The sequence below is a fragment of the Neofelis nebulosa genome, chromosome 17 (genome assembly GCF_028018385.1).
Source record: "Neofelis nebulosa isolate mNeoNeb1 chromosome 17, mNeoNeb1.pri, whole genome shotgun sequence".
NCBI classification, from domain to species: Eukaryota; Metazoa; Chordata; class Mammalia; order Carnivora; family Felidae; genus Neofelis; species Neofelis nebulosa.
The window spans coordinates 43061667-43073843 of NC_080798.1; the positions used below are offsets into that span (position 1 = coordinate 43061667).

General features: G+C 36.9%; 1 protein-coding gene across 2 annotated transcripts in view; it reads left to right on the plus strand.

Moving 5' to 3' along the window:
• The window catches only part of CBFB (core-binding factor subunit beta), a 56784-nt gene extending 46981 nt beyond the window's left edge, over positions 1-9803 (plus strand). For both annotated transcript variants that reach the window (XM_058707534.1, XM_058707535.1), the window contains exon 6: positions 7535-9803. In XM_058707534.1, coding sequence (XP_058563517.1) covers positions 7535-7603 — 69 coding nt within the window. In that variant the 3' untranslated portion in view covers positions 7604-9803. The remainder of the gene's footprint in view (positions 1-7534) is intronic.
• Positions 9804-12177: the final 2374 nt, after the last annotated feature.

Below are 12177 nucleotides of genomic sequence, written 5' to 3' on the forward strand. Positions count from 1 at the left end.
TTGGCAAATGAAAAACTATAGTAAAATGAAGAAACATTGTTTATGTTAGTAACCTTATCCAAATACTGTTAAATCTTTGGTGTACAATAAAATGGTATGCAAAAGGTACATAACATCTTTTACCCTTTGGGTATTTTTAAAAAAAGAGTACATACACATATTTGCTTGAATATATACATAGTCTCTCTTTAGTAGGATATGTAGGCAACTAATTGAAAACTGGGGGCCACATGGGAGGGTGATTCCTTTTCACTGTTTATCTTGTATACCTTTTGAATTTTGTATCATGTGCATCTATTACCTCTTTAGGAAAGAAAGGGGTTTTTTTTGGGGGGGGAGGTGTTGTTTTTAGTGTTAACACAAAATGATGCAACTAGAAGAGTCTAGAACTTGCTATATGTATTCTCTGGCATATGGGTTTTTTCTAAAAATGTGAAATCCTTCCTTCATTTGAAATTTTATAGAGAACCCCAAATAATAGATAAAAGAGGCATTGTTCTGGATGAAATGGGGGTAGGGATTATTCTGTTTTCCTTCTGTAGTCCCAGGGTGTTTTCATGGAACCCAGTAGCTTGCAGAATATAACTTGAAAACCTTTGATGTAGTAGAATGAGCATGAGGTTTGTAATAGATTGCTCTGATTTTGAATCCTGGCTCCACTATTTGTTGCCTTGTGACATTAGAAAAGTTACTTATCCTTGTGAGTCTCATCTGTAAAACAGCTAACGTCCTACTTCCCAGTTTGCTGCCTAGCTCAGTATCTGACATTTAAAATGGGCTCACTTCCTCACTTTGGTTCACAGTGTTTCTGGAGTAGCAGTAAAAGCAGGCATATCCTGTCTTTAAACTGTGAAAGTCAGATCTTTTGCCGAGCTATTTTATATTCTGGTGTTGGTTGTTTGGTTTTTAACAGTAGTAAAGGGCTTTAAACTTTTCTGGGTTCTGTTGGAGGTCAAGATAGCAGTTGCCTTGATTGAGTAGTGACTAGGGGGTTGTGGGGGGAGCACAAGAGGAACTTCCCAAGTTTGGGTAATACTGTATTTCTTGATCTGGGTGCTAGTTACATGGGTGTGTTCACTTAGTGGGAAATTCATCAAGTTACATATTTATGATCTGTGCACTCTCTTGTATTTTAATAAAAATTAGATGTTAAAAAAAGAAAAAATAATCACAGGCATTTCTTCTGTGAAATGCCTCTCATTCCTGTCTGTTGCCACATGAAAGGAGGCAAGTACTTTGTTATCTGAGAATCCTTCCATGATTTGAAAATGTTGATGTGTTACTGATGACGGTTCTCTTCAGGTCACATATCTGTACAGCTGGAATTCAAATGCCTTACTTTGGGATTTTTGTGAAATAAGATTGAGATTCATAAAGGACAGAATTAGTGCTTTGGTCATAAATAAATTGGAAAGATGCCTCCATTATCTGTTTGGTAGCAGCTCGTGTATACTCCCTGTCTAGAGACTGCCTTCAAGTTGATTGGCCTCTTAACTTTCTAAAGCTGTTGGTTCTTAATTCGGCTGCATGGTGACAGGGTGCTGAAAGATTTTCTCTGTCGTTATGTAGAAAATGCTTTCATCTGGTTGGTTTATAAAGTGTTAGCAAATAAATTCTTGTCTTTAATGTCAGAGAATGAGTAAATAATTATTGCTTATTTTACTATAGGCAGTTTTAATACAGTTCAAATCACAGGAGAATTTTAGGTGGAAACTATTTGGAAATAAAAACAGGCAAAAGGCTTTATGTGGTTTTTATATTTGTTTTGTATGTTTTTGGAGCCTTCGATTCTGTGTGGTCCAAGAAGAAAAATCTCAGCCACTATTTTAAATTCCCGCAGACTTGAGTGTTCAAATCACTTTAACTGCACCAACACTCTTTTTTGTGTGAGGACAAACTAACATAAAAATCTGTCTATCCTAGGCCTTCCTGACGTGTCTTCTGGTAAAGGCAGTAAGTAAATGAGAGTAAAGTGGGAATATGTACTCAGACTGAGAATGAGAATCAGAAGGGGATTGACAAGGAGGAAGAGGGTGCTAGATCAGCGGTCTCCCACACTGAGACAGAAAGACAGTCTTGGTTTGCTCTCTAGCATAGGAGATGCAAAACTCCATTAAGATTTATTTTGTTCCAACTTTATTTATTTCTTAAAAATTACTCTTATCTGCAGGATATACAGGGTTGTTGTGTTTTTTTTTAACATTGCAAATGTTCCTATAGATAAATTGGGAAGTGATGAGCAGCTTTGTTGTGATAATGACAGCGTGAGTACTTACTGCATGCCAGGCAGTATACACCACAATATTTGTTTTACACTTGGTTCTTAAAGCACTCTTACAAGGTGTATCTCCATTTTGAGGAACTGAGGCTGAAAGAGAATAAGAAACTTGTCTAAGATCACATAGCTAAAGTGGCAGAGCCATCCCAGTCCACGCTCAGAAATGTAGATTATTTCTACTATCTCTTTTATATTGAAATGTCACTTTATTTCTAAAGTTTTCCTAAAGTTGTATACTTTATAAGAAGTATATATACACATATGTATATGTATACATACATACTTTAAGTAGGCTTCACCCCACCATGGAGCTAAACATGGGTCTTGAACTCGTGACCCTGAGATCAAGACCTGAGCTGAGAGGGGCACCTGGGTGGCTCAGTCAGTTGGGCATCCAACTTAGGCTCAGGTCATGATCTCACGATTTGTGGGTTTGAGCTCCACATTGGGCTGTGTGCTGACAGCTCAGAACCTGGAGCCTGCTGCAGATTCTGTCTCCCTTTCCCTCTGCCCCTCCCCTGCTCGTACTCTGTCTCTCAAAAATAAACTTTTTTTCCTTAATTAAAAAAATAAATAAGTTGGGGCGCCTGGGTGGCTCAGTCAGCTAAGTGTCCAATTCTAGGTTTCAGCTCAGGTCATGATCTCCTGGTTCGTGAGTTCGAGCTCCACATCGGGTTCCGTGCCGATAGTGTGGAGCCTGCTTGGGATTCTCTCTTTCTCTCTCTCTCTGCCCCTCCTCCACTTGCTCTCTCTGTCTCTCTCTCTCAAAAAAATAAATAAACTTAAAAAATAAAAGACCTGAGTTGAGATTAAGAGTCAGATGCTTAACCAACTGAGCCACCCAGGCACCCCAGAACTATATTTTTTTACATGCCCATTAGATCAGCTCTTGCATTCTCCTTACCTGACAAGTGTTTATGATTGTCTGCTGACTTGGTTTTCACCTTTTTAATGAGTTTGGAGAAAGTACACTCCCTTCTGTCATATTACTAGCACTTAAAATTTCTGCTTTATGTCTCATCCAGCTTTAGCAGTTGGAAGAAATAGCCATGACTTAGGTTGACATTAATGCTGATTGTGAGTTTAAAGTTCTGACTGCCACCAGCTAACTGTGAAATCTTGGGGAATCACTTAACCTTCCTGGTCATAGGCTTACCATCTGTCAGATAAGAGTTGAACTAAAAATCTCTGACATACTTTGCCACTTTAAAATTCTGTGATTCTGTGTTCTGACGTTGAGTCAAGTGTCAGACATATAAAATAGTAAGCACAGTGTGTGAACACAGTATATACTCAGTAAGTTGAAGCTATTTTGAAATATTAGGGCATTTTCTCACGAGTTTTCAGGATTTTGATGATCTTGATAATAAAAGAGTGGAAATCATGCAAGAAGTTTTATTCATTTTTATTTGGGTATCCCTGCTCTTGGCTACTTCTGCACAGCCCTGGCCAGTAGGGAAAACTCCAGTGCCTGGTGACTATTCTTTTTCTCTACATTTTGGACTCATCTCATGACTGCCTCCTCAAAACTGTTTGGGCAATAGCATGTTGAAAGAAAGAAAACAGGAGCAACTGGTAGTAGGAGGTCTGTAGTAAAGTGTCTAGATTACTTCTTTATAAATATTAAAAACATATTTGTATCCTGAACAGGCTGCTTTATATTAAAACTATTCTGAAATAGCTGTTAATAAAAAGTTAGAATCAAGTGCCCATGTGGATTGACAGAGGAAAAAGAAACTAGAAATTATGGACTTGATGCTGGTAGAATAATAGAGTTCAGAGAGTTTCTTAGCCACCATCTAGTCTAACTGATTACTCATAGAATTCCTTCTAAAACATTGAGCTCTCATTACAAAACTGTCACAGTAGGGGCGCCTGGGTGGTTAAGCGTCCAATTTTGGCTCAGGTCATGATCTCATGGTTTGTGGGTTTGAGCCCCGCATCAGGCTCTGTGCTGACAGCTCAGAGCCTAAAGCCTGTTTCGGGTTCTGTGTCTCCCTCTCTCTCTACCCCTACCCCACCCACACTCTCTCTTTCTCAAAAATAAACATAAAAAAAAAAAGTTTTACAAACTACGACAATAGAAAGCACTGCTTCTCAAGGCAGTTCATCCAATTGTTGAATTCCGGTCTTATGGAAGCTATTTCACTGAACATAAATCTGTTTTTCTGTGCTTATTTCCTTCATGTGACAGCCCATACCTCTTCCCTGCGAGCATTAAATTTCATTCCAGTCTCCAGCTCTTACTCCTCTCCTGCTCTCCCGCTATTGACTTCCCCCGCTGTCTGTATTTATCTTATTTTTGCTTTTCCCTCAGTGTCTTCCCTTACATCTTTCTGACTCCATCTTCACAATGTAAATGGAAACCGTGAACACAAATAAGTAGCAAAACAACTTTACTCCTCTCATGCCTTTACCAAAATATATTTTAAACAAACAAATCCCTGGCAACTTCTGCACAGCCATGACCAGAAAGGAGAACTCCAGCTGCTGATGACTGCTGCTGACATGCTGTCACTCATTTGAAGTCATCCCATTATTAAGATAACTACTCTTATCTCAAGACCAAAGCTGAAATATCCTTTTCACAAAGTATTATTGGCAGGTTAATAGTGATTTGTAAATATATAATTAGGATTGATTTTTCTCAGTGTTTCTTCACTGCTCAGCCCCTTTCTAACCTTCATTGACTGAAACCAGATGCTTAAATCACCATCTCTGATTTTGCAGAATCGATCCATCCTTACACTACATTTAACATTGATTCTTCATGGAAACTCAAATTGGTTTTGTTTTTGTTTTTGGTGAATATGCATTCCATTGGTTTTTCAGTCTGTACCATGCAGTGTAACTTTAACCTGACTAGTTAATTGAAAGAAATAGGCTAAAATTCAGTCAGTGAGCAGTATGCTAATAAAAAATAGTTAAAATCTCCTATCAATATTTATAAGAAGGACTACAGAAGTTAGTGTTGGGTTTTATTTGATTTGTTTGAAAGGAACAAGGAAGGTTCATTTCTGTCTAAACAGAACCCTCTTGAGAAATGACACAGCTGGAGCTTCTGACTAAAACTTGATCATACAGTACAAGTATGATTTGTTTAGATGCTTGTTTGAAGGTCAAGGATGCTCTTTCTGTAACAACTGTTTTAGATCTTAAGAACTGAAATGAGACTGTTTCAACTTTTGGTTAGATTTTGGTTAGATTTGTTGCCAAAAACAGACAATGAAGAATCAGTTGGCGATAACAGTACAGTATTCCATTTAGCTAAAGATTGCATAGGTAATTTGAAGAAGTCTCAGCTACTGGCATATATCAGAGGTGACTCCAGAGAAGATCCAGATTAAGAATGGTGGTGACATAGACTGGGGTGAGAGAGGTGGGGGCAGTTAGAAGTGGTCACATGCAGAATATGGTTAATGTAGAGCTGTTAGAATCTAAAGGTGAGTGTGAGAGAAAGAGGTGTTAGGGTGACCTCAGGCTTTTGTGCCTGAACTACTGGTAAAATGGAGTTGCCAGTGTATAATATCATCTAACCATGGTTGCTGAAGGAAACAGGTTCTGTATACAGTCAGACATTTGTGCTCCACTGACATTTGTAGTCCCTGAAGAAAGCTTATGTAGGAAACACACATTGGAATTTGTGAAAGACACTGAGAGTTAATGTTGTATGTAAACCACAGGGGTACTAGTTTCCATAAAAACTTAATAGTGGCAGAGAGTGTCATGCAGGACCTGTGAGTAGTTAGATGTGCTCTATTAAGTAATTCGCCATCAGTTTAACTAGAAATGTTTATTCTAAAGTGAAACTTGAAAACCTCAGTGTTTATAATTGTCTAACCTCTTAGTTGTTAATACTGTTATAAAAATACTTCTGTGTATGTAAATGGATCAGGGACTGTAATTTTTTCCCTATTTTGTTTTGTCTTGAATTTTATTCAATTTATTTTATTATTTTTTTAATGTTTATTTATTTTTGAGAGAGAGCATGAGCAGGGAGGGGCAGAGAGAGGGGGATAGGATACAAAGCGGGCTCTGCATTGACAGCAGACAGTCTGATGCAGGGCTCAAACTCATAAACCGTGAGATCATGACCTGAGCTGAAGTTGGGGGTTAACCAACTGAGATACCCAGGCGCTCCTAGATTTTATTAAAAAAAAAATTATATTTTTAGAGAGAGCACGAGTCAGAGAATCTTTTGTAGGCTCCATGCTAAACACAGAGTCCCACACAGGGCTCAATCCCATAACCCTGGTACTATGCCCTGAGCCAATATCAAGAGTTGGACATTCAACCTTCTGAGCCACCCAGGTGCCTGGCCCTTACTCAAATTTATTCATTAAGAATTGCATTTGTTTTTTTTTTTTTTTGGGGGGGGGGGGGGGGAATAGGTTATTTTTTAAGAATTGCACTTATTAAATAACAAATTTTCGTGTTGTACTCCTTTCTTTCCTCCATATTTATGCAATCATATAAAGGTATTTGTAAATACAGTCATCTCCATTATTTCTACATTGGAAAAATAGAACCTGGCCTTTCAATTTTGATGTATATAACCAAAGGAGTTAAAATTCTGTTTACTTGTACTCTTAGATTGTGACCTCTTTGAAGCAATTCTTCTTAGTGGAAGCTCTAAGAGTATCTATTTTTGCTTTTAAGCCAATTCTTTATCCATAGTAATGATTTTATTATTGGAGGTAGAGATTTTTAGTTACAGCTTGGTTGGCAGAGATGGCATTGTGTAAGATGAAATTCACTACTACATTATTCAATCATACAGTTGGTAGACTCTATACTTTTGTGTGACTATAAAATAGATAAACAGTAGCACCTATGTTATAGGTTGCTGACAGGGTTTTAATCAGTTCATCTATGAAAAGTGCTTAGAACAGTGCCCCGGATATAGTTCGTGTTCAATAAGTGTCAGCTATTATTCAAAGGGGAAGTTTGATTCTAAGGTAAATGGATGATGTGTTTAACCCTGTAGTCCAAAAACTATAAACATGGATTTGTTGTTCTTTTATACATAGTACATATTTTGATAATGTTCTTTTGAATATAATGAGATTTTTATTCTTGGTTTTTTGGAAACTTTAGCAAAATATTTAATACATAATTTAAATTGTTCTTTTTCCTCTTACATGTAAAGATGGTTGTAAACATTTTTTAAATGCTACTGTGTCTTATACTGTATTTATCTAGCACTTTGATTTTCAAAACATGTTTTGACCCCAAATTATAATTTTGTCATTGCAGGCAAGAAGACAACAAGACCCTAGTCCTGGTTCCAATTTAGGTGGTGGTGATGACCTCAAACTTCGTTAATTAGCACAGTAGATGTGCCCACCTATCTTTACATTTACATTGTTTCTAGTCAGCAGAAATAATCATTAAAAGACCAGAAACTGTGATAACTGGAGGTACCGCAGTCTATTTCTCAACCTTAGGCAGTAACAAGACATCACAAACTGCCATGGTTTTGCACTATGATTATAATACCTGCATTTCTAATTTTGTATGCATGTAGCCAGTAATTTGACATTTTTTTCTATGCAAGCTTACCTTGTTGGCATTATTTTAAATGAGTTGAAACTATCCACTTGTAAAGCTCTTTTCCTCCATTTTAATTTAAAAGTTTATGTCATTTAAAAACAAGTCAAGAAATTAAAATTTTTTCAGAGGGTTTTTCCCCCTAATTGGTTGTTCTAATTATTTTTGGAATTTTAGATGTGTTGGTTACACAGCTTCATTTTAGATAGACATTCTTGGTTATTTGTTTTGTTTCTGTGTTTTTATAGTCTATGGCATTTTAAAACTGCTGATGTGTTTGCATTATTTACAAGCTAAAGACCTAGTAGCATAGAGCTGTCTGCCACAGCCTTTTAACACAAAGTTTACAGTTGTTAAAGTTGCAGTATCCTTTTAAATGTTGATAATCAGCTCCTTTTTCTTTCCTCCTTAAACATAAAAAATTTTAATTGGTATTAACTCTAATCTGCCCCAGATCTGTTTTACATTCTGTTCTGTAATCATGAGTTTGTGTGGAGATACTCTCCATAGATGGTAATACTCTACTGAAATGCCTAAAGAAGTCACAGGCTGGCTTCTGTTTTATTCAGGGATTTTTTTTTAAGTCAATCAGAAAAGGGATACTGGAGCTCCTTCATGTATGTAACAGCATATTAAACTGGAGACAGTGATGAATCAGCTACCAAGGTAATATTGTATTAAAATCATGTTTAAGATAGCTGCTTTTATGTGTATTTTATAATGCATGCTTTTGTAAAAACAATGCTGGGTGATGAAAGATTAGTCTTAGAGAGAAAATGTTCATCTGTGCAGAGGATACATTTTCTTCATTAATTATTCTGGGAAAAACCTCACAGGTTATATATATGGTATTTTCCAGAAGAACTATTAATAGAACCTTTTGAGATGAATTAGTATAAGAATATTTTTAAAATAGGCTCACTATCAAATTGAATGCAACTTTTTTTTTTTTTTTTTTTAATACAAGACTGGAAAAAAGTGCTAAGTCATTTGGAACCTCCTTAAAAATATTTTTCATGGTCACGTTCATTAAATGTTACTACATTTCTGAATTTTTGCAAAAATATATTTTATCGTAATAGAATGGCATTATTTTAAAGAGTGAAAAACTGACATGGTCAATTCAGAAAAGGAACTGAAGTATGAATAAGGTCATCGCATTTAAAACACACACACACACACACACACACACACAAACACACACACGATTGATGAGGGAGGTGTGACTTTCATTGTATATAGGTCTTATGATTCATAAACATATCCTGTATCTCAGAATAAAAATATTTGTTATATATTTGAAGTCATGCATGGTAAGGAGTGTGTTTAAATTGTTATAAACAATAATGCATCATAACAGACCATGCTGATCTTGTGTAACTAAGTACTATGAATGAATTTGGTTGGTATTTGTTGTTGTGCAGTTCACATGTTTACACACTCAGTGCCCTAATTTCCCCTGAGGAAATCACCTTTTAAGTGGCCCTTAAAGTGGTGTTTTAAGGTTACTTTATCACAGAGCTCCTTGGTTTTTTGACTTCTGCACTTGATTTTTTTAATAACATGATGGTGATGGTACATTTTCCTCTACTGCTTCTAGCTAAGGGCTTTCATTCCACCGGTAACTAAGATCAAATGTTATTAAATGCTCATATTGCCACCCTTCTGTAAATATTCGACTCTTCCTGTCATTTAGCACAGTGCTGTTTCCATCTGTCTTAATGCTGGCATTAAGATCATAAGCCCTTTTTCTCCAGTAGTGCAGGCTTTGAAAACTTTTATTAAGTTATTGATGCAATTTGATATTTTTCCATGATCTATATTTAAACAAAATTACATCATTGCATCATCTTTTCTAAATTCATCTCCATTAAAACTTGCCTTAAGCTGCCAGATTGCTTTTGCCACCATTAGCCATATTGTATGTTTGTATGTTTAATTTACTTTCACAATAAACTTATGTGTAGTGAAAAAAGTTCTTGGCTCTTCATTGACATCATCCAACAATTTCTGTTCTGGTGCTCATTATGACATGAAAATTGACTTAGGTTGTTTCTGAAATGTTCTTTCATCCCTTTTTTTTTTTTTTTTTTTTTTTTTTTTTTTTTTTTTAAACCTTAACAACAGTGGCATCTAGTGGTCATTTCCACTGATTTCAAACAAAGCCTTTAATAGAACTATCACGAAGAATACAAGTGCCCAATGTATATTATGGTTTTTTAAAAATCTGGTTTGATATACCCATCCTATGAGATACAACTATGAAGTACTGACCTTGCAGGAGAGGAAGAATTTCAAAAATTACACATTCAGATTAGTACCATTATTCAAGGTAGTCATTTTAGGAATACACACTTAGTTTGATTGTGCTGATGTTATATCAACCATACTTAGGACTTTTTTTTTTTTTTTAATGTTTATTTTTGAGAGAGAGCGTGAGCCAGGGAGGGCCAGGGAGAGAGAGGGAGACACAGAATCCAAAGTGGGCTCCAAGCACCAAGCTGTCAAGCACAGAGCCTGATGTGGAGCTCATACCCACAAACTGAGATGATGATCTGAACTGAAGTCAGACACTTAACCAACTGAACCACACAGGCGCCCCAGCTTAGGACTTTTCTTGGCATTTTTTCCTACACCAGCCTTTCACTTTAGAAGCATGCCTTAAGCTTGATTCATAATGAAACAATTCATTATTCACCACCAGATTTACTGCAAATAACAAATACAAATGGTGAACTGGTACCATTAAGGAAAATTCCAAAGAATAATGAGGGTTAATTTCAAAAATTGAGCAGTAGCATCATGGTTTTAGTAAGTATATCGTCTCTAGAACTGGGTATTTGGGTATGCCAGTTTTGGGTTACTTGGGAAAATAAGTATCTTAATTGATTTATGTTTTATTTGGCAATGGGGAACATTTTCAAGTTATAAGCCCTTGTATGAATTATCCATTGCTGCATAACACATTACTCCAAATCCTAGCAGCCTAAAACAATAACCATCATCTCCGTTTCTATGGGTTAGAAATCTGAAAGAAGCAGGGGAGCCTGGGGGGCTCAGTTGGTTGAGCATCTGACTCTTGATTTTGGCTCAGGTCATGAATCTAGGGTTGTGGGATTGAGCCTCCCCACCCCCCCATGCTCAGCATAGAGCCTGTTTAGGATTTTCTATCTTTCTATATCTCTCTCTCCCTCTGCCCTTCTTTCCCACTTGTGTACTCTCAAAAAAAAAAAAAAATGCTGGAAGAAGCGAAGTTCAGTGGTCTGATCTCTGGTCTCTTCTGAGGTTAGAGTCAAGTTTTCAGCCCAGGCTACAGTCATCTCCAGGCTTGCCTGTGGCTGAAGGATCCCCTTCCAAGCCCACTCATTGTCTGGCCTCAGTTTCTGAGACACCATTGGGTGAAAGCCCTTGATTTCTTGCTAGGTTTTGGAATGGAGACCTCCTTCCGTTCCTTGCCATGTGAGTGTCTCCATAGGACAGCTCACAGCTTAGCAGCTTGATTTCCATGGAGCTAGTGATTCAAGATGAAAGCCAGTCTTTAATAACCTAATCTTGGAGTGCCATATTCTATGTTAGAAGTGAGTCACTAGGTCAGGCCCACAACTCAAATGGAGGAGTATTAAGCTTCATCTCTCTTCAAAGGTGGTATAGTGAGAGTTTGTGGACATATTTTTAAACCACCACAGCCACACTGCCACGTGTGTGTGTGTGTGTGTGTGTGTGTGTGTATAATTGGGTATTACAAGACAACATTGGTGTTTTGATCTCCCAAATATTTCAGTCTTGCAAGCAGATTTCAAGGCATGATTAACTCTAGATAGCAATAGTTCTCTTTCTTAGAGCACTACCACATATACATATATAGCATTCCAAAAATGTGTCTAGGCTAAAAAATTACAAATGGGGGATGGGATTGTGGATGAAAATGGTAGTTTGGCTTTTTTTTTTTTTTTTTTTTTTTTATGTTTTTAATTTAGAGTGTGTGTGAGCAGGGGAGGGGCAGAGAGAGAGGGAGACACCAAATCTGAAGCAGACTCCACGCTCTGAGCTGTCATCACAGAGCCTGACACGGGGATTGAACTCGTAAACTGCAAGATAATGACCTGAGCCGAAGTCAGATGCTCAACAGAATGAGCTACCCAGGGGCCCCATAGTTTGGCTTTTTAAAATATAGGATACTTTTTAAACAGTTGCTGTATTAGTTAACTCTCAGAATTAATTTCAGCAACTTAGGGTCATCATTGGCCTTATTCAGGTTTCAGAAACATTAGGAAATGTGAGTAGAAAAGACAAAGAGAAATCTTTGATTAGAGAATATAATCTCTATCCACAGTGTCTCCAGTATGGTA